General features: G+C 44.9%; 2 protein-coding genes across 2 annotated transcripts in view; both read right to left on the reverse strand.

The window, feature by feature from the left end:
* Window positions 1-523: 523 nt before the first annotated feature.
* LOC307048558 (damage-control phosphatase ARMT1-like) lies at window positions 524-1,848 on the reverse strand (the record flags this gene model as incomplete). The annotated part of the gene is given in 2 exon segments (XM_079697668.1): window positions 524-834; window positions 837-1,848. Coding segments are annotated over 2 exon segments (1,323 nt in total).
* Window positions 1,849-1,890: 42 nt separating this feature from the next.
* Window positions 1,891-23,608, reverse strand: part of LOC307063958 (WASH complex subunit 3-like) — a gene marked incomplete at both ends in the record, with an annotated part of 54,697 nt that continues 32,979 nt past the window's right edge. Inside the window, 3 exons of the mRNA XM_079720368.1 lie at window positions 1,891-1,923; window positions 2,187-2,753; window positions 3,265-3,333. Of these exons, the coding sequence (XP_079576494.1) occupies window positions 1,891-1,923; window positions 2,187-2,753; window positions 3,265-3,333 (669 nt within the window). The remainder of the gene's footprint in view (window positions 1,924-2,186; window positions 2,754-3,264; window positions 3,334-23,608) is intronic.

A 23,608-nucleotide genomic window follows, 5' to 3' on the forward strand; every position in this document is an offset into this window, starting at 1 on the left:
TATTGAAATGAAATAAAATTCAAAGAGAACAAAATTAAGAATTAACTTACGAGGTAAGTTTTACTTTCGTGTGTTCAGATATCACAGTTGTTAAGAAATTCCTCTCTTTACAAAGCATATTTAACATGTACATATATTATATCTTCACTGAGCCCTTATCTCTAGAGCCCAAAATCAAGTTGAGTAAAATTCCATGCCTCCTAGAACATTAAATACCATGCAGCATAGTATTTTTTAAAATGTTAACTTTTAAAGCAGAATTCACTTATATTTCTGCCCAATTAAAAATAAGTTCATTAAAACCACTTGAAATAAGTTACTAAAATTCCAACATAAATGTAACTATCTGTAACCAGTGTAATCCACCTATCCCCAAAACAATGTAGTGGGGCAAAATGTTCAAAGGAGAAAGCCATCAGAGTGTGTGTAAAAGAGCACTGAGAAGCCAAGCTTCCCAGAGCTTTTCTGGGGATGAAAAGTGACTGTCAGATCTTTCTACCCAACTGAGAGTTCCTACACCAAGTCAAAGTGGACCATCAAACTGAAATATTCCATATTTCCCAATGGTCAACCAGTTGGGCACAGAAGCTGTGAGTTGTTCACCTTGCCCAGGCTGCAGACCAACCTGAACTTCAGCTTTTAATGTTCTTATACTGCAGACAGGTGCAGGGTGGAAGCCATTCAAAGCCTCATGAAATGGAGTGGTAAATTCCCATCTTCTGTCCCCCGTCAACTTCCTGTAATTCAAATCACCCTTAAATAAAATTAAATGTGCCTTTTGTAGTGTAGCATATAAGTCAGGAGCGACTTGAGGCATTGCACTGAATTCATGAGCAAAGTCCAAAACACGTGATCGAGGTAAACCCATCTGCCCATTTTAATATGGTTTTCCCAGTCAACCCCACATTTGGACACCCACTTATGATTAGAATGTTTTAGTTGTTCGATTATCCAGTTAAAATCATGTAGAGTAGTATCAGAAACAAACCATGGAATCGTTTTCCCATAAAAATGGATCTCAGTAGCCAGTTTAGAGGACAACAGTAAGTCAGCTAATACTAAATCTGTAACAAGTTCAAACCCAGAATTATCCAGAACAATATCCACTCGAGTAATAGATGCTTTTTCTCTTTTTTTTTTGCAGTTGCTAAGCAATGACCAAAGATGTTCCATGTCATTCACTAAAATGAAAGGTGTTAGGTCTTCCAAAGAATTTATTAAATTGGTCTTCTGAGAAATAGTTTTCCCACCTGATAGAGACAGATCACACTTATTTCCCCACAGTGAAATCTGAAGAACTTTAAAAAACTCATTTTTCAGCTGATTTTCATCTAGGTCTTCAATAGTTTTCATCAACTTTTGCAGGTGAGTACATAAAGCAATGATAGATTCCTGAGACTCAAAGAAATTTTGGTCTTTTAATTCTTTAAATATGTCAAAGTCATCGATTGGTGGACTTTGGATAATTGCTTCATGAATTCTACGATACATGTAGCATTCGACAAACAACCACGGTGAGAGAAACCACCTTGGTTTTCCATTACTTTCATTTAAAAGGCTCTGTTGATATTCTAGGTACTGATTCCATAGGTCAGTATCAACAAAATTCTCAACCAAAGGAACAATTGGTTTATCTGTTTGCAATTCATTCCGTAATTTAGAAAGAAGAGAAATTGCTTTCTTTTCAGCTTCCAGGCCTTTCTCTCCATGTTTCTCGAAAAATTCACTTTTATGTCGATGCAATGTATCAATAGCCTTAGTTAAGATCTGTGGTAATCTGTCTTTAACTGTAAGATATGCAAATGACCCTACATCCCGTGCTGAGAGAGACACCGGAGGCCCAGCCATCACCTTCCGCGCTCCCCACGCCAACGCTCCAGGCTCTCTTTCTTATAGAATGTAAATGTGCACCAACACATGTATCTGTAGTTGTTATCAAAATTAAGCTTAGTCACTAAAGGAAGATTCACTGTCTGAACTTTCTTCTGTATTTTTTTTTTTTTTTTTTTTTTTACGGTACACAGGCCTCTCATTGTTGTGGCCTCTCCCATTGCGGAGCACAGGCTCCGGATGCGCAGGCTCAGCGGCCATGGCTCACGGGCCCAGCCGCTCCGCGGCATATGGGATCCTCCTGGACCAAGGCAGGAACCCGTGTCCCCTGCATCAGCAGGCGGACTCTCAACCACTGTGCCACCGGGGAAGCTCTCTTCTGTATTTTTTTCACCTTCTACATCAGGCACTGGGGCATCTGGCCTCTCAGGAAGATCTGGGTCTAGACCTTCCGATATCATTATGTTTCTTATTGCCATCACTGGAACACCCACTTGAGCCATTTTGAGATATCTGGCATATCTTATGTCCTTGGCTACAGTTAAGGTATTTTCTGGTGTTACTTCACTTTCCCGTGGTCCAGAGTCTTGTAAACTGTTCTGTGATTGCTCTGAAGTGGTTTCAGAATGTGTTTCATTTGTGATCCTAGTGACACTTATAGGAGATACTTCAAATATGACATCGTCTAGCCCTGGGATAGATGACAACTTTGCATCTAAAATATTGAGAGTTGTTTCAATTTGCTGGATACGAAGAGAAAGGTCTGCCAGTTTCTCCTCAGAAACTGTAGAAAAGGGGTTGAGGAACTGTACAGTGTGCACCACAAATTGGTTTAGAAATGCCACCGTTCTTCTCTGTGGAATAGCTGGCACCTTAGTCAGGTCTATGCCTAACCCCGTGAGAGGAAGCCCGTCCCCATCTGTCTCCTCAGCGGGCGGGGGACCCGGGGCTCACCCACAAACCCCTCCCTGACCCGGGCCGCCCAACCCGGTAATAGTGTCCTAGTGCTTTTGTAAGTGTGGGAAGATGCAACAAATTGGGTTGTCTTTGGCTGGGGCTAGGTTGTCAATCAAGGAAGGGTGGGGTTTGGAGACAACTGCCTCCTGCTGCCACCAGGCCAAGGGATCTGCAGGGTCACCGCCACTCAGCCCCGCCCTCCCCTCGAGTGGAGAAAGGGCTTGGCTGGGGCGTCTGTGCTGTTGGTCACTGGCCTCCAGCTCTGCTCAGCATGGGCTCAGCCTTTTGGGCAGCTGTCCTGTTGGTGGAGTTGGGCAGTTTGTGTTCTGGGAGGCGTGGCCTGGCTGTTCCTGCTCTCCTGGGGAGCCTGGGGGAGCTGAGGGCTCTGAAGCAGCAGGAGAGACCTGCCAATGAGACGAACGAGCAAGGCCAGAATCCCAGGGCTAGGCCCCTGAGGCACCCAGCGACCCAGGGTGCCTGGTCCTGGGACGGAGCCCAGGCGTGCCCCAGGCCCAGGTCAGCCACAGTCGTGTAGGCTGTCAGGAGCTACAGGGACAGGGTTTGCTCAGATGTGGAGGCCTGGGGTTGGGAAAAGGCAGAGTCTTTGGGAAATGACCAAGCTGCTCCCACAGTTCAGGGTACAGGGCAGGCTGGGCGCTGCCGGGGCTCTCTGGGTGCAGGGGAGTGCAGGCCACCGCCAGGGTCCAGGCTCTGTCACCAAGGGCTCCGCCTCTGCAGCTACCAAGACCTGGGTTTGGATCCCACTTCTGACACTGCCTGCCTGTAGGATCCTGGGAAAATGACTTGACCTCTCCAAGACCTAGTTTCCTCATCTGTAAAGTGGATTCTGGGCGCCTCCCATTCCAAGTTCATTTTGTCCACGTGCAGATAGGAGGTGAGAAAGTGCAGGCCCTCGAGGCACAGGCCCACCGCCCTCACCTTCTGAGGAAGCTGGCAGGCAGGAACCCTTACATCTGACTCTCCAGGGGGCATGGAAGACCACTGGCCCTGGACTAGGAGTCAGGTGGCCTTGCTGGCCCCTCCACGTGTGGCCCTGGGGCCTCGGGGGCCATGCCCTTCCCCTTGCTGCCCTAAGGGCTCTGTGAGGGGAGAGGGACCCTGAAAGGAGTAAGGAGAATTGTGGCATCTTGGGGGAGGGGGAGACCTGGAGGTGGTCCAGGCCCCCCCTGATCTCACAGGAGAGGAAACACACACGTTCTCCTCATCTTCAGGTCGTCCCCAGCCCCAGGGATGGCTGAGGAGCTGAGTCCTGCTTGGTTCCCACTGGCCATTCAGACCCATAACTCCTCCGTGTAACGGCCCCTGTCTCAGCCCTTTGCCTGTGGAGGCACCTGGTGCTTGGCTCAAGAAAAATGAGGGAAAAGGGAGGGTCCCCCAGGGACGTGCCCCACGTCCAAGTGCACACAAACCGGCCACTTCGCGGTTTCCCAAGCTCACCCCCTTCCTTCCCCAGCTCTCACCAGCCTCCACCCCCGTTAGGTGAGTTTCCCTGGCTGCTTCAGCCCCTCCCTCGCAGGGTGGCTGGAATCATACAGGCCGCGCGGACACGGCAGGGGCCCCACCAGTCTCCTCTGCCTGAACCCCACATCCCTGCCCCTGGGCCTCAGGGCCAGATGGGCCTTTCTCGCACAGCTCAGCAAGCCCTGTCTGCTACCTCGCCCAGTGAAGGGAGGGCATGGGAGCAAGAAGGCAGGTGGATGGCTTCACAAAAACGTTTTGTCATCCACTTTTTTTTTTTTTTTTTTGCGGTACACGGGCCTCTCACTGTTGTGGCCTCTCCCGTTGCGGAGCACAGGCTCCGGACGCGCAGGCTCAGCGGCCACGGCTCACGGGCCCAGCCGCTCCGCGGCATGTGGGATCTTCCTGGACCGGGGCACGAACCCATATCCCCTGCACCGGCAGGCGGACTCTCAACCACTGCGCCACCAGGGAAGCCCATCCTACCACTTTTGAGGTGCCAGGGATACAGCAGCAAAAGGTCCAGGTCCTTGCTGAGCTTACAAATAATTGAACTCACTTCTCTATTTTTTTGAGGGGAAAACTGAGTTCTGGAGAATGTAAGTAACATTCCCACTTTATAGGTAAGGAGAGTAGATTCAGAGAGGTCAGGTGGCTGGATTGAAATCTGACACCTAGTGAGCGGCAGAGCGGGATGCAAAGCATAGTGTGTCCCGAGCCGGCGCACTAGCCACTGTGAGAAACTGCCCAGGGCCCAGCGCCTGCGGGGACGGGGACGGGGATGCACCGTGTCGGGGTGTCGGGGGCTGTCCAGCCCTGGCAGAGGTTAATGGTGTGTTACTGCAGGGGCTCCCTTTGCATCCAAGGGAGGCAGGATGCCTTCAATCATCAGAAGCAGGTGTTCTGTGTTTGCCTCCTGGATGAAGTCTTCCTTGAAGGTAATAAGTAAAGTGGGTACATTAGGGAAGTGACAGCCCCGGGGCTTGGCAGGGGGAGGATAAGGGGGGATGTGGTGCAGACCTAGAAAGAGGGGTTTGGCCACCAGGACAGGAGATACCGCGAATGGAGGCTTTTCTGTGAGCCCACAACACCCCCGCCCCAGGGAGAAGGGGGCCTCAGTCTGTGCTTTCCTCTGAGGACTGTTATGGGGAGGGTGGTGGCGGGCAGGCAAGGCAGCCCTAGAGGAGGAGTTAGGCACACGGGGATCCCCCAACTCCCTGCTGTGTGACTTTGGGCAAGTTGCCTTCCCTCTCTGGGCCTCAGTTTCCACATCTGTAGATGGGGGACAGTGATTTGACCAGCCCTGCCCTCATAGGGTGGTTGAGGACATGAGCCTTAAAAGCTGCACAGATGGACACCCAGGAGCAGAGGGGCAGTGAGGGCAGTGGTTGGGGGCCGGGGGTGGAGCCGGCCACAGGTCCTGGTTCATATCCAGCCTGTGACCTCAGGCAAGTTCTTTCATAGTGGCCCAGCAATCTTGCCACTGAGCTCTTCATCCAAAGCTTTTAGCCTCCATAAATCATTTTTAATAATGTACCACCTTGTAATTACTGCAAAGCCTCCAGAGGAATCAGATGCACTTTAGACATAATGAACTAATTATTGTCGGGCAAGTCACAATCGGAGAGCAGGGCTGGATTTCACACAGAGTCTCTGCTGCTGGGCACCAGCCTGGGGACCATCTCTAACAGTGACTTAGTGGGAGCTCCAGACTTATTCCAGGTAAACAATGGCCAGGATTTGGGAAGGGGACTGAGGCACGGGTTATACCTGGAGGTTACTGAAAACCACGTCGCTGCAGATAAGGGCAGTGGGAGCGTGGGATGTGTGTGGGTCCCCTTCAAGGCTCCTTAGCGACAGGTGGGTGACCTTGGGGCTGAGACTTAACCTCTCAGATCCTCAGTTTCCCCGCCCAGAAGGTACAGCTGTTGAACACTCCTTCACAGGGAGGATGTGAGGGTCACAGGAAGCTCTCAGCATGGTGCCTGGCACACAGCAGGAGCTCAGAGAAGCAAGTGGCTGTTGACTTGAGATGGTGCCCAGGCAACTTGCTGAGCTGGGGTAGGGAGCCTTAGCTTCCAGCCCTCACCTGTCCCATCCCTGGTCTTCTGAGGATGCTCTGGGCACCACTTGGCAGCAGGAGGGTGGGTCAACATTGAGATGGCCTGGATGTGGAGCAGTGAGGATCTGGACAATGTGCTTCCACCAAGGTAGACAGGAAGGTGACAGGTGTTGGGAGACAGAACCTGACATTCTGGTACAAGTGAGAGATGGCTGGATGGACCAGGCCAGGTGTCCAGCAATGGGTAGTATGCAGACAGGAGCAGTTCCATCCATCAAGGAGGCCTGCTCTCTGGCTCCGAACAAGGCTCCAGGCTGCGGAATCTGGGGTGCTGCTGGTGCTCCACCCCTGTCCGCTTGGCACCCCTGTCTCAGACTTGCTGAGTCTCCTACTTTAAGGATCCTTGGTGCTTCCTCTGAGGGCTTCCTCTTGGCCAGCACACAGAGCTAGCTGGGGTGCTGGGGAGTTGATGCCTAGGACCAGTCCTCAGCCAGCGAAGGTTGGGGTTGGATGTAAACCCTCCCATTTCCTTGCCCCTCCCCTCCAGTGGGGCAGCTCTGAGATGTGTTCTGCATCACCTTCCAGATTGCCCCGAAGCCGGGACTGAGGCCCTGCTGCCGCAGCAGTCACCTGCTCAATATGCAACGTTTCCTGGCTTCCTTCCCTACCCTGTCTCACTTCCCCAGTCCTCCTGATGCTTACCTGGACCACCTTCCCAATAAACCACTCACCCTCCAACCCTTATCGCAGGGTCTGCTTCTGGGGAAGCCAAGACAGGGGGTAAAAGGGGAGGAGTGGCCCCACAGGAGCAGAGCCGTGACCCAAGCTGTGGTACGGGGACCTCGGTACCAGGCAAGGGTCCGAGGTGGGGATTTGGTCTCTGGAGTGAGGCAGGAGCCCATCACCCCTCCCCAAGGATGATGATGATGAGGAGGTAAAAGTGGGAACAGCAGAAGGTGTCACAGGCACCTCCTCCATCAGGCACGGCTCACACGAATATTTATGGAACATGGCAGATCTCATTTCATCCTCCCTATAATGGAATGACTTTGGAACCACTTTTATCCTAAGTCTAGAATCCTATAGTTTTAGAGCTGAAAGTACCTTCACAATCCCTTGGTCGAGTGCCCAGATCTTGGTTTCTAATATGATTCTAAAATGAAAGGAACCACAGATCCTTAGAGGAATGGCTGATTCTAGGACTGAGGATGGGAATATACAAGACGAGCCTGGGGCATCTTGTAAGAAAGTAAGGAAGTGCTCAAAAACAGAATGATGGGAGCATGGCAAAAGGACAAAGGAACCTGAAAGAGCCCCCCAAAGACGATACAATTTGAAAAACAAGATAAATGATACAATACTAAAACTAAAACCCAAAGTATAAAATAAATATCCATGAGCCCATTCTTATATGAATAAATAAATGAATAAATAAATAGAAGAGGAGAGACAAATCTTCCTTACAGAAGAATTCCAAAGAATATACTCTCTGCTCCAAGAAATAGAATTTAACTCCCTAACCCTTGAATTTGGGCCATACTCAATGATTTGCTTGCAAAAAATCAAGCATGGGAAGGGCAGGAGTGGGTGAGTGGGGACTAACTTGGCAAACATCACCTTAACCGCGTGACGGATGTTAACGTCACAGTGATAAATCCTGTGGGTAGCATGTGATGATGTGATGATGTGATGAGAAGGGCACTTCACCTCTGTGCAATTCTCCCCCAGTCTAGTCATGAAGAAAACATCAGGCCAACTCAAACTAAGGAGCAGGGCTTCCCTGGTGGCGCAGTGGTTGAGAGTCCGCCTGCCGATGCAGGGGACACGGGTTCGTGCCCCGGTCCGGGAAGATCCCACATGCCGCGGAGCGGCTGGGCCCGTGAGCCATGGCCGCTGAGCCTGTGCGTCCAGAGCCTGTGCTCCGCAACAGGAGAGGCCACAGCAGTGAGAGGCCCGCGTACCGCAAAACAAAAACAAAAACAAAAAACTAAGGAGCATCTGCAAAATGTTCCTCAAGACTGTCAAGGTCATATGGGACAGGAAAGGCTGAGAAACTGTCACAGACCAGAGGGGGGAGTGAGGAGATACAAGGACTTAATGTAATGTGGTGTGCTGGATAGGATTATGCAACAGAAAAAGGATATTAGAGGAAAAACTAGTGAAAATAGAATAAAGTTGAGTTTACTTAACAGTGATGTGTCAGTGTTAGTTTCCTGGTTTTAACAAATGAACCCTAGGTACTAAGACGTTAACGTCAAGGGAACGGGGTGAGCAGTACAAAGGTACCCCCTATACTCTTTTTGAAATTTTTCTGTGAATATAAGTTCTTCTAAAAATAAAAAATGTATTAAAAAAACCCCACTCCTGGTTTGATTCCCTCACTTTAATACGTGAACAAAGATCTTTCAGTGACTGTGAAGCTGGAGGTCCCGGCTGGGAGAAGGACGTCGGATCTCATTGTCCTCCCAGCCTTTCTACCCTCCTCCGAAGCCCTTCAATAAAATGGCTTGATCCATCTCCCACCAAAAAAAAATAATACGACCCGGAGAGGCTACCAGACTGCAGAAAGTTCTCATGCGGCATTAGTGGAAAATCCAGGACGGCCTTCCTGAGAGTAAAGGGAACCTGACCAGCAGAGGCGTAGACAAATCTGAGGCTTACTTTTCTCACCCAACGAGGTGTCTGGAAGGGGCTGGTGAAGGTCCAGTGGCTCCAAGATGCCATTGGCTCAGTCTCCTCCTTTATCTCCCCTCGATGTCCTCCACGCACTAGGGCGTCCCTGAGGTCGCATCGAAGTTGCTCACCAGAGCCTCGGGGCGCCTTTTAGGATCAGCGGCAGGCTGTCCACGGAATTTCCCAGAATGCCCCCAGGAACCTCTGCTCCCATCTCATTGGCCGGAGCTGTGTCACATGACTACCTGCAGAAGGGGAAATGTGATGTTTTCAAGTAGGGGAAATCGTTGTCCCGGACAAAATAGGGGTCGTGTCCCGAGGAAGGAAGAGGAGGGTGACTATTGGTGGGCAGCCTGCAGTCTCTGCCCCAACATTTACAATCTCATTTTCATGTTTGCTACCTCCCTGGATCCACACAAGCATGTTTGCTGTGATCAGGCAGTGAGAGGCTGAGCCACTTGCCCGGGACCCCACAGGAGTGGCTCGAGGAACCAGGCTAGAGCCCGGCTCCCTGCAGCTCCCCAGATCTGCCCTCCTGCCCCGCGTTGTCTGCTCTCTCCTCTCTCACCGTCCCAATTCTCTGCCTCTGCAGCTCCCCAGACCAGCTGGGGTTGGCACATTCTCCCAGCCTGGAGAGGAGGGGTCAGCGGTTTATCACTTATGGTTCTGGCAACACTTTAAAGTTGAGACCCACTTTAAACAAACATGCTATTGACTTGTCACACTCCTGCACCGCAAGTGGGATGTTCTCTGCAGTAGTCTTTGCGGAGGACACTTGAGCAGCATCTATCACAATTCAAAAGGCACTTAGCTTTTGGTCCAATAATTTTACTTCTAGGAGTTAGTGATTCTGAAACGCTCAAGGATATGCATTTATGCAAGGAGCTTATCTACAGCATTATTTGCAATAACAAATAAAACATTGGAGACAACATAAAGGTCCATCAACGGGAGATTGGTTAAATAAATAATGATGCATCCATGCTACTGAATACGAAGCAGTCATTAAAAAGATTGAGTTTGGTCTCTATGTACTAACATAGGAGAATCTCTATGACATGGTTTTGAACAAAGAAAACAAGTTTCTTGAAAAATATGAGCAGCATGATGCAAAAATACCCTGTCTTGGTTTGGCACAGATAAATATGTGGAAGGATGTGCAACTTGTTGGGAGACCCTTGGGAAAATTCATCACAGGTCTGAAACTCACATGTCCCTTTCCAAAGCCATTTATGCATTAGATCTCATCCTTTCTCGTCTGCTCAAGAACATCACCTCGGCAATTCACTTCTTCCTTCTGCATTATCAAAGTTCCCCTCTCCACTGGATCACTCCCATCAGTGTGCAAACACGCCAGTATTTATTTCTACAGCCACAAAGAATAAAACATGCAATAAAATTAAAAAGAAAAACCACCTCTCCTGCTACAAACACATTTCTTTGCTTTATCTTTACGGTCAGACCTCTTGAAAGCATTATTTATACTCATCACTTTCTACTTCTCTCCTCCAATTTTCTCTTAACACACTCATATCAGGATTTCATCTCCACCTCTTCATCCAAAACTGCTCTTGTGAAAGTGACCAATCACCTCATACTGTCACATCCAGTGATCAGTTTTCAGCTGTCATCTTACTCAGCCCGTTACTCCCTCCTCCTTGAAACCCTCTCTCCCCTCTGTGTCCATCCTCTCCTGGTTTTCCTCCTACTTCCCTGGCTGTCTTTCTCCATCTCCTTTGCTGGTTTCTTCTTGGCTCCTCGACTTGTAAACTTGTGCTGTCCCTGGGCTCCATCTTTGGTCCTCTTCTCCTTATCCTCTCTCACTCTCCTGGGGACCTCGTCAGAGTCATATTCATTACAAGCCATTCATATACTGGTGGATCCCAAATTTACATCTCAGCCTAGACCTCTTCCTGAATGCCAGGCTTATACATCCAACTGTCTATTCAACATCTCCACCTGGGAGCCCAACAGGTATCCAATGTCCTTCACACGTCCCAACTGACGTCCTGTTCTTCACCTGCCTCACTTCCCAACCTGCTGCTCCCACTGTCTCCCTCAGCTCAGTTAAGGCAGCTCCATTCTCACAGTTTCTCAGGCCAGAAACCTGGAGTCATGCTTGACCTATCACATCCTATACCACATCTATCAGCAAACATGCTGGCTGCTTTTCAAAACATTTGCAGGACTTGACCACTTCTCGACTCCACAGCTACCTCCCTGGTTCCCCATCCCAGTCACATCATCTCTGTCTTGAATTATTGCAATAGCTTTCTAACTGCCCTCCCTGTTTCCTTTTTCCTCTAAGAGTCAGCTCTTCATAAAAGGTCCTGTGTGATCCTAGTTAACTTGTCATATCACGTCCATCATGTACTCAGAACATTTCAGTGACTCCATTTCAGTCAGGGAAGAAGCCAGGGTCCTTGCAATGGCTCACCCAGCCCTACATGAACTGAGCCCCTACCCCTACCCAACCACTTTGCTGACCTTATTCCTACCTACTATCTCCCTGCTCCCTCTTCATGCAGCTGCAATTAGATTGTGGGTAGAGCTGGAGTGGGGGTGGAAGAGTAACATCTGGGGACTGGCTAGCCATTTTTTTCCTTCCCCTCTTGTTGTCTCAAAGCTTCTCCATGCGGTCTCTTTTGGTGGATGAGTTTGAATTTCCTCATGATAAAGGCCTCAGGGCAGTCAGAATATTTATATGGCAGCTCAAGGCTCTAGCATGAATGTTCCTAAGAACGAAGAGAAAGATTTATTATCTTCTATGAGCTCGCCTGGAAGACACATAGTGTCACTTTTGTATTCTATTGATCGACCAGACAGTAAGCTTACTCTAGGTTTAAGATGTAGTGGCATAGACCTTATCTTTCTGTTGAAGGAGTGTCAAAGAATTTGCAGACATGCTTTGAAACTGACACAGGTAATGTATATTGTTCTTAAACAAAGTCTTACAAGATTCTGAGTGACCTTCTGGTAGAAAGAGTACATGTCAGCACAGAGGGAAGAGGATATGAAATGATCGTCAATGTCTGTCTAAAATTCATTCTGTCTAAAGATTATGTCAAGACCTCTGGTTCTGGCCATCTTGGAGTAGCCTCATTTCACCCAGGTATTCCCTCTGACAACTAAAATCTCTGGACATAATTCAACAAAAACTCAAAGGAACACTCTGGAAGGTGGAAAGAAGGAAGCAGACTTCCCAGGACCACAAGACTTTAGGAATAACATGGTGGTGAGTTCTTTGAGTTCTCTTATTGTGTCTCATATACCCTAGACAGAGTTCTGTAGATGTCTCCAACCTGGAACAATGAACAGGCACAGGCAAAAACATAAATTCTAAGAAAATCCTATTTTTCTCTAGGCAAGTAACAAGGGTAAGGGTTGTCTAACATACAAGAACATTTTGAGGCCATACCACCTGATCTAACCGAACATCAATGGGAAAACAACGCCACATTCATATAATATCAACAGGGCAAACAGAGAGATGATCTTCCACTTTCCCCACACCCCTGAAAAGTGGGTGGTGGTGCTCTGATTTCCCCTCTGATGGTGTCAGCAGCGTCCAGTGGTGAGCAGAACTTCCACCTCTATCTAGCATCAGTATGATTGAGTGAGGTAATGTGAGGCAGGGTTAGTCAGCACTCCACTCACCAGCCACCCCACTCTGGTCTCAGCAGGGAACCATGGAGAGATGGACACACATTGGGCAGCAGCAAGGTTGAGTGAGGGAAAGTGAGGCAGTGTTAGTCAGCTTTCTGGTCTCCCCTACCTTCTATTGTTTCCATGGGGCTCAGTGAAGAGCTGAGCTTCCACTCCCAGCTGGCAGCAACAAGGCAGAATGAGGTGGGCTTGTGAGGCAAGATTGTTTGTCACTCTAGTCTGCTTGCCCTGTGTCAATGAAGACAGAGTCGTGACTTCCAGCTTCTTACGTGTTGGATTGGAAATTGGAAGTCTCTGCAAGTTTTTTGTTAATGTTGTTTTGCTTTGTTTTGTTTGTTTTAGATTTCTTGGGTTTTTTTATGTAGACAATCATATCATCCACAAGTAGGGACAGTTTTATTCCTTCCTTACCTGTTTGTATGCTTTTCTTTATTTTTATTGCCTTATTGCACTGGCTAGAACTTCCAATACTATGTTGAATAAAGTGAGACCACACCTCCTTGCCTTGTTCCCAATCTTAAGGTGAAAGTATTGTCCTTCACCATCAAATACAATGTTAGCTGTAGGGTTTGTTGTTTTTGTTGTTGCTTGGTAGATGCTTTTATTACATTGAAGAAATTCAGCACACTGTATTCCAAGTGTGCTGAATATTTTTTATCATGAATAGGCATTCAACTTTATCAAATGTTTACCCATCAATTTATACCATCATATAATTTTTTCTTCTTTAGCCTGATGATATGGTGGATTACACTGACTGATTTTTGAATATTGAAGTAGACTTTCACACTTAGGATATATCCTACATGGTCAAAGTTTATAATTGCTTTTATACATTACTGGATTCAATTTTCTGATACTTTGTTGAGAATTTTTGTATCTAAGCTCATGAATGATTTTGGTCTATAATTTTCATTTTTGTACTGTTTTTGAGTGGTTTTGGTATCAAGGTAATTCTGGCCTCATAAAATGAGTCATGAAGTGCCCTCTCCTATTCTATTTTCTCAAAATGATTGTGTGAAATTGGTGTTAATTCTTTAATTATTTGATAGAATTCTTAAGTGAAACCATCTACTCCTGGGGATTTTCTTTTGGGGGAGCTTTTAAATTATGAATTCAATTTCTTTAATTGTTATAGGGCTATTCAGATTGTCTATTTCATCTTGGTTGAATTTTGATAGTTTGTGGTTTTCACAAAATTGGTTAATTTCTTCTAACTGTAAGTTTATGTGCATGAAGTTGTTCATATTATTACCTTACTATAATTCTAGTGGCTGTAAGATATGTAAGAACATCCCCATTTCATTCATGAAATTGATTATTTGTGTCCTCTGTTTATCTTTGTCAGTCTTTCTAGAGTTTTATTAATTTGTTAAATTTTCCCAAAGTACCAGCTTTTCATTTCATTGGTTTTCTCTATTCTTTTCCTATTTTAAAATTAACTGATAGCTGTTGTCTACAAGAAACCTATTTTTAAATATAAAGATTAAAAGTAAAGGGATGAAGAAAGATATACCATGCTGGCATTAATAATAATAAAAAAGGCAGAGTAGCTATATTAATTTCAGATAGAGCAGACTTTAGTTCAAGGAAAGGTATCAGGGATAAAAGAAGACATTGCATAATATGAAGGAGTCAATTCTCCAAGAAGACATAACAATTCTTAATGTGTATGCAGCTCATAACATAGGATCAAGTTATGTGAAACAAAAAATGATGGAACTGCAAGAAATAGATGAATCCACTGTTATAATTGGAGACTTCAACACTCCTCTGTCAAAATGGACATGTGCAACAGGCATAAAATCAGTAAGGACATAATTTAATTCAACTACACCACCAACTGGATATAATGCATATCTATAGACTACTTCATCCAACAACAGCAGAATACACATTTTTGTCAAACTCACATGAAACATTCACCAAAATAGACAACATTTGGGGCCATAATACATACCTTAATGCATTTAAAAGAATAGAAATCATATAATGTCTGCTCTCAGACCACAGTGGGATTAAACTAGAAACCAAGAGCAGAAATGTAGCTGGAAAATCTCCAAATACTTGAAGGTTAAACAAAATACTTTAAAATAACACATGAGTCAAAGGAGAAAGCTTGAGGAACTAAACAATATTTTGAATTAAATAAAAATGAAAATAGAACTTATCAAAATTTGTTAGATAGTGTGAAAGTATTGCTTAGAGGGAAATGTATAGCAATGAATGTGTATGTTAGAAAAGAAGACAAATCTAAAATCAATCAAAGTTTCCACCTTAAAAAACTAGAAAAAGAAGAGGAAATAAAACCCAAAGGAAACAGAAATAATTAAAATTAGAGCAGAATCAATGGAATTAAGAACAGGAAATAAATAGAGAAATCAATAAAACCAAAAGATGTTTCTTTGAAAAGATCAATAACATCAATAAGCTTCTAGCTAAGCTAACAAAGAAAAAAAGAGAGAAGGCATGAATTACTAATATGAGATATGAAAGAGGAGACATCGTTACAGATCCCATGGACATGAAAAAAAGATAATAAAGAAATACTATGAACAAGTCCATGCCCACAGATTTGATAACCTAGAAGAAATGGACCAATTCCTTGAAATACACAATCTACCAAAGCTCACACAAGAAGAAACAGATGATCTTAATAGGCCTATATCTATTAAAGAAATTGAATCAATAATTAACAACCTTCCAAAACAGAAAGCACCAGGCCTAGACGGTTCCCTGGTGAAGTATACCAAACATTTAAGGAAAAAATTATACCAGTTCTCTACAATCTCATTCAGAGAATACAATCAGATGGAATACTTCCAAGCCTATTCTATGAGGCCAGCATCACCCTAATACCAAAAGTAGACAAAGACATCACAAGAAAAGAAAACTACCCACCAATATCTCTCGTGAACATAGATGCAAAAATCCTCAACCAAATATAAGGAAATAGAATCCAACAATATGTAAAAAGAATTATACACCACAACAAAGTAGGATTTATCCCAGGCATAAATCAAAAATTTATGTTTCACCATTCAAAAATCAATTAATGTACTCCATTACATCAACAGGCTAAAGAAGAAAACTCACATGATCATATCAATAGATGCAGAGACATCATTTGACAAAATGCAACACCCATTCATGATAAAAACTCTCAGTAAACTAGGAATAGAGGGGAAATTCTTCAATTTGATAAAGAATATCTATTAAAAAAACCCCTAGTGCTAACATCATACTTACCAGTGAGAAACTTGAGGCTTTTCCACTGAGAAGTCAAGAATGTCTCCTCTCACCACTGCTTTTCAACGTTGTAGTGGTAGTCTTACCTAATGGAGTAAGACAAAAAAATGAAGTAAAAGGTATATGGATTTAGAAAAAAGAAATTAAAATGTCTTATTTCATAGATGACCTGATTGTCCATGTAGAAAATTTAACAAATTGACAAAAAAATAAAAAGCAAAAAACCCCAAAACAAACAAAAGAGAAACAAACAAACCCTCCTGGAACTAAGAAGTGATTATAGTATAGTAAGATTGCAAGATGCAAGATGAATACATAAAAATCAATCATTTTCCTATGTACCAACAATGAAATTATGGACTTTGAAATAAAAATCACAGTACCATTTACATTTACACCCCCAAAAGGAAATACTTGGGTATAAATCTAATAAAATATATACTAGATCTGTATGAGGAAAACCAAAACTCTGATTAAAGAATTCAAAGAACTAAATAAACAGAGAGCTATTCCATGTTCATACATAGGAAGGTTCAATACTGTTAAGATGTCAGTTCTTCCCAACTTGATCTATAGATTCAATGCAAAACTAATCAAAATCTCAACAAGTTATTTTGTGGATATCGACCAATTTATTCTAAAGCCTATATGAAGAGTCAATAGACCCAGAATAGCTAATACAATATTGAAGGAGAACAACAAAGTTGGAGGATTGATGCTACCCAACTTTAGGACATACTATAAAGCTACAGTCATCAAGACAATGTGCTATTGCTGAAAGAATAGACAAATAGATCAATGGAAGAGAATAGAGAACCCAGAAATATACCCCCATAAATACGGCCAATTGATCTTTGGCAAAGAAGCAAAGACAACACAATGAGGAAAGACAGTCTTTTCAATAAATTGTGACAGAACAATTAGACATCCACATACAAAAAGATGAAAAATGAATCTAGACACAGATTTTCCACATTTCACAAAAATAATCTCAAAATGGATCATAGACCTATGTGTAAAATGCAAAACTATAAAATTCATAGGATATAACATAGGTGAAAATCTAGATGACCTTTTGTTTGGTGATGACTTTTTAGATATAACACCAAAGACAAAATTCATGAAAGAAAGAACTGATAAGCCAGTCTTCATTAAAAATTAAAAATCTCTGCTCTACAAAAGACACTGTCAAGAGAATGAAAAGACAAGCTACAGACTTGGAGAAAATTGCAAAAGACACACTTGATAAAGTACTGTTATCCAAAACATACAAAGAATGCTTAAAACTCAACAATAAGAAAACAAACAACCCAATTTAAAAGATGGGACAAAGAGCTTAACAGACACTTCACCAAAGAAAATATACAAATTCAAAACAAGTATATGAAAAGATGCTCCACACTGTATGTCATCAGGGAAATTAAATCAACAGTGAGGTACCACTGCACACCTTTTAGAATGGACAAAATCCAAAACACTGACAACAACAAATGCCGGTGAGAATGTAGATCAACAGTGACTCTCATTCACTGCTTGTGGCAATGCAAACTGGCACAGCCGCTTTGGAAGACAGTTTGGCAGTATCTTACAAAAGAAAATATACTCTTACTATACTATCCAACAATTGCACTCCTTGGTATTTACCCAAAGTAGTTAAAAACTTACATCCGCATAAAAACCTACACACGGATGTTTATAGAAGCTTTATCCATCTTTGCCAAAACTTGTAAGCAACTGAGATGTCCTTCCATGAATGACTGGACAAACTGTGGTATTACCATTCAGCACTAAAAAGTAATAAGCTGTCAAGCCATGGAAAGGCATGGGGGAAACTTGAAGGCATATTACTGAGTAAAAGAAGTCAATGTGAAAGGCTACACACTATATGAATCCAACTATATGACATTTTGGAAAGGCAAAAGTGTGGAGACAGTAAAAAGATCAGTGGTTTCCAGGGTTTAGAGGGGAGGGAGGGATGAATAGGTGGAGCACAGAGGATTTTAGAGCAGTGATACTATAATGGTGCATACATGCCATTGTACATTTGTCCAAACTCAGAGAACATATAAGACCAAGAGTAAATAGTAATGTAAACTATGGACTCTGGGTGATAATGATGTGTCTATGCAGGTTCATCAATTGTAAAAAATGCACCACTCTGGTGGGGGATGTTGATAATGAGGAGACTATGAATATGGGGGGGAGGGGGTATAAGGGAAATCTGTATGCCTTCTGCTCAATTTTGCCACGAACCTAAAACATCTCAAAAAAACTAAAGTCTATTAAAAAAATTCTATAACTGGAAAGTGAGTTCAGCAAGGTCACAGTATACAAGATCAACACACAAAACTCAATCACATTTCTCTCTACTAGTGACAAAATGTGGAAACCAAAATTTATAAACACAATGCGATTTACAGTTTCCCGAAAGAAAATTGAGTTCTCAGGTATCAATGCAACAAAACCTGTGTATGATCCTGATAATTACAAAATGCTGATGGCAGAAACCAAAGAAGACCTAAATAAATGAAAAGACATACAATGTTCAGACTGGAAGATTCCACATAGCACAGATGACAATTGTCCCCAGATGGATCTATAATTTTAATGCATTTCCTGTCAAAATCTCAGTAAAGTCTTTTGTAGACATAAACAAGCTTATTCTAAACTTTATATGGAAAAGGATAGGGACTAGAACAGCTAAAACATTTTTTAAAAAGAATAAAGTGGGAGGAATCATTCTACCTGATGTTAAGGCTTTCTATATACCTATAATAATCACAACAGCATGGTATTGGTGGACAGATAGACACAGACATCAGTGGAACAGAATAGAGACCCAGAAACAGTCCCATGAATATATACGCTAAGCTGATTTTTGACAGAGGTGCAGAAGTAATTCAATGGAGGAAAAATAGCCCTTTCAACGAATTTTGCTGGAACAATAGGCATCCATAAACCACATCTTATTGAAACCTCAAAATCAACTCAAAATGGATCACAGACTTAAATGTAAAACATAAAACTATAAAAGTTTCAGAAAGAAACATAGAAGAAAACCTTTGGGATCTAGGGCTAAGTGAAGAGCTCAATACAATTAAAGACAATTAAAAACTCACAAAAGACACTGGGAGACTGAATATATAACTGGACCATGGGCCGGCCATAGAGAAAAATAGAACTTTGACCCGCAACCTGCAGCAACCTGCCCAGGAAGCCAATCTCTTACCTACAATAAATAGCCCAGGAAGCCAGCCTGCTGTCAGTCAGACTTGCAGGAAGCCAGATTGCTATCTCTAGTGACCATCTAGTAAGCTAAACAATAGCTTCTGTAATATGTGGCCCCAAAGGGTTAGGACTTTGTTAGTAACTGACAGCTTCCTCTATTTTTGTTTCTACTTCCAACTTAGGACCAACCAGAGAAAGCCAAATATGCCCCCTACCCAATCACAAGGGATGCCTTGCTTCTAGTCAGCCTGTCTGCAGCTCTCCCAGGACCACAGCCTCCAATAGGGTGTATCTGAAGCCTTCCCTTTTTTCCAGTATAAAGCTTTCCCACTCCTCTGCCTTCTTTTGAGTCTCTGCCAAAACGCAAGTGATGGTGGCTGACTCCCTTGCTTTGGTGAGCTCAGAATAAATAGCCTTTGCTTTTATCATTTGGTTGATCTTTGCTTATTTCCATAATGTGGAGAGACATTTCACTGAAGAGGACATACAGATGGAAAATAAGCACACGAAAAGATGTTCCGTATCATTAGCCATTAGGGAAATGTGAATTAAAACCACAGTGAACTATCACTACATGCCTATCAGAATGAATAAAATGAAAATTAATCACAACAGCAAATGCTTGTGAGGATGTGGAGAAATGGATTACCTCATACATTGGTGATGGGAATATAAAATGATACAGCCACTCTGGCAAAAAGTATGGCAGTTTCTACAAAAGTAAATGGATCAATATATAACCTTGATTTATGGGTGTTTCTGTTGAACTACAACTTATTTAATATATGTTGTTGATTCATTAACATTGAGTTCACAGCCAACAGCGCTATAAACCCATGCCTCAGTGAAACTTGTCTCACACACATATTTTCTCCGTAAGGCACATCACAGCCCTCTTGCACTTCAGCACTGTGCTTGGAGGCCGTTTTAAACAGCGAAATCATCAACAAAAAGCACAAAAATACAAAAAACATGGCACTAAATAGGACAAAAGACACTAGTTTACAGAATGAGAGCTGAAACAAGATGGCAGAGCATTGCTTTGTTTGACTCAGCTGGCATCGGGTCACTCAAATTTTTCCCTGCTTTTTGCGTGTACATGAATGACAGCAAAAGTACCTTAAGTATTGATTTGGGGTTACAAATAAATTTTAGCAAGCAGGCAAAATTTCAAATATGGAATCCATGAATAATTATGATTGACTCATTACATATAGTGAGAGAGGTGTATGTGTGTGTGTGGGTGTGGGTGTGGGTGTGGGTGTTGGAAGGATTCAGCTTCCTGAGTCAGGACTATTTACAGTTGAAAGAAATTCTGCACTTTACCCAAGTATTGGTCAAAGGCTTCCTTGAAAGCGCTATACTCTCCAGGGGCCAAGAAAAGGGTTTTAATTTACAAACAGTTGGTTTCCATGCTCTGATGCACCCCTTGAAAGCTTGTTCACTTCCTGTTTCATGTTCTGTCCAATTCAACCAGAGATTTTCTAAGGTCCTACTAAGTGCCGGCACTGTTCTTGGCCCTGAGAGGGGGCACAGGTCAGTAAAATAAGCTCTGTGTTCCAAGGGAAACTGGCACCGTCCACTCCCCAACAGAGGAGACTTTGAAAGAAGAACTTCTCAGAAGCTGCGCCCAGGGGCAATTTAGCAAGACCCTGCTCAATGTTCCCAAATCTGCCCAGAACCAGAGGGCAGAGTCACATCTGGTCTCACAGACTCATGGGGTGTCCAGCGGGGCTCGACTGCAGGCCGAGGGGGAGCTGGAGGGAGGAGGGGGGAACAGCTCTCCTGCCTCTCTCACCAAAACTGTGCATGTTACACAAAAGGGACATGTTATGAATGAATTTTTTAGGTTACACATTGATAAGATGGTCTCTGAAACTATGATTTAAAGAAAGTTCAAGGAAGCTTATGAAAGCAAGTCCTCCTCCCTCCAGAGGAGGCTGACCAGGGGTGAGCAGGGCCCTTCCAGAGTCTTGGTTCCCCACCAGCCAGGAATGGACCCTGTAATTCACCGCACTTTCAGGGTCACCTCCTACTTTGGAACGTGCTAGTTGTCTTAATTGGGCAAAAAGAGAAGTGTGTTCCTGATGGAGGGAAGAGCATGTGCAATGGCCCTGAGGTGGGAGGGAGCACAGACATTTTGAAGGCCTGCATGACTAAGGTGAAAAAATTTAGGGTCAGGGGTGGTGGGATAGTTGAAGCTGGAGAGAGGAGGGGTCTGGTTAAGCTGGAGTTGTGTCTCATCCTCGGAGCAGCAGACCATTACTAATCTGCTTTTTGTGAGAGCTGGGGGATCCAAGAAGGCGGAGGCAGAGAACTTTCCCATCAGTTCTTGTCTTCTCATTTAGCCATCTGCATAGAGTATACCCATATGGTTATGGTTTATTCCAATTTTCTGAAGTTTGGGGCCATCACAGAGGCCTGTCAACTAACATCTTTGTTCTGAGACCGTACAGAGCCAGGGATCAGAAAGGCACGGATGCTGACACATCTTACCCTTGGGACCTGCCTCCCTTCTCCATGTCACTCCCTGCTCTGCTAGCAGGATGGGGCCGGCCTGGACCTGGTCCAGCAGGGGAATGGGGTGGTGGTGGGCTGGGGAGGAGAAGCTCAGGGCAGGACCAAGGCCCAGACACCTGCCTGTGGCAGCTCAGCAGTTAGTTCGGAGGCTCCAGGGAGGTGGGATTCAGGGGAGACACAGGTGTGCAGATGAAGGCTCTGCATCACAGGAGCTTTTTAGGCAGGAGGATGGAGCTCAGGGGTGGAACCATGAGCAGACCCCTGGGAGCCCTGGCAGGGAGGGTTGGAGCACAGAACAGGACAGAGGAGGAGGCTCAAGTCAGCGTTGGCCAGCAGGAGAGAGAATATGATTCCAGCTGATGTCAGCCACCCACCTGCATCAAATGCTCCCCAGGCCCCAGACGCTGGGCCTGCATTGAATACTAGTCACACTAACAATAGTGAGCAACTACTGAGTGATTTCTGTATACCTGGCATGCTACTAGGCACTCACATATTTCATCTCATTTAACCTCGTGAGATATACTTGTTTAACAGAGAAGGTAAATGAGACTCAGAGAGGCCAAGTGACTTGCCTGAAGTCACACAGCATGTAGCACTGAGAGCTGGGATTTGAACTCTGGTCTGTTTCGCTCCAGAGCTCAAAGCCTGAACCACTACCCTGTGCCTCCTTGGTGACAGGTGGGTAAGAGTGGCCCCAGGAGGCAGCAAGGGAGAGGACAGGGCAGAAGCTGGGAGGGTGCTTCTCCCTAGAGCATATGTCTGGCCTCCTTCCTGAGCGGCTGCCTCCTTGCCCAGCAGCCAGGCCAGCATGGCCATGTCCAGAGGTCACAGTATAGTCACCACAGTCACCAGAGCCGCCACACAGCAACAGTAGGGCCACATCAGCCATAGATAATCAAGGGCCCAGAGTAAATGCACCAGCGATAGGCTCGGGTCACAGACCGTCTCCTTGCCTTAGGACACAGCTCCCCCTGCTCTGTTCATGCCCCACGATCCGCCCTCCACCCCCCTCCCTGAGTTCACTGCTTGTCTTGTCTCTCACTGCCCCTCTCCGGCCTTGCTAGCCTCTGGCTGTTCCATAAGTGCATCTTGTCCCACTGCACCCAAGCCGCCTAAAGCTCATTGGTGTCTCCCCTTAGCAACCCCACCCCCAGGCCCTCTGTCTGGCTTGGCACTAGCAACTTGCCACTTCTGCACACCAGCCTCCAGCCACCCCTCCCCCAATCCAAATGAGGTCCCTGACTCTCACTGATCATTGTATCACTAATTATTTTACATAGTTCATCAAACCCTATAATCATATATCAGTTAGTGGCTATTTAACATCTGTGAGCCATGACCCAACTGGACTGTTGATTACCTGAGGAGAGGGCCGGAGCTGTGATGATCTCTGCTGTGGCCCCGTGTCTAGCACAAGAGCTAGGTATATAGTAGCTATTCAATAGATAGTTGCTGAATGGATAAATGGGTTGTTATCCCCATTTTACCATAGAAACTCAGGTGTGAGAGGTAATGCCAGAGTCTGGATTTGACCTTGGGTCTGTCTGACTCCCTAACCAGTTCTCATGACCATGAGCTGTGTTCTGCCCATCACGCCACATGTTTCAGGTAGAAATGACTTAATCAAAAAAAGTATGAATGTCAGTGATGTGCCAAGTGATGTAGTAGATTATGGAAATTAAAAAAAACCACTAAGAGGGCTTCCCTGGTGGCGCAGTGGTTGAGAGTCCGCCTGCCGATGCAGGGGACATGGGTTCGTGCCCCGGTCTGGGAGGATCCCACTTGCCGCGGAGCAGCTGGGCCCGTGAGCCATGGTCACTGAGCCTGCGCGTCCGGAGCCTGTGCTCCGCAACGGGAGAGGCCACAACAGTGAGAGGCCCGCGTACCGCAAAAAAAAAAAAAAAAAAAGGACTAAGACACAATGTTTACCTTCGGGGAATG

Source organism: Hyperoodon ampullatus (assembly GCF_949752795.1).
Source record: "Hyperoodon ampullatus genome assembly, chromosome: 2".
NCBI classification, from domain to species: Eukaryota; Metazoa; Chordata; class Mammalia; order Artiodactyla; family Ziphiidae; genus Hyperoodon; species Hyperoodon ampullatus.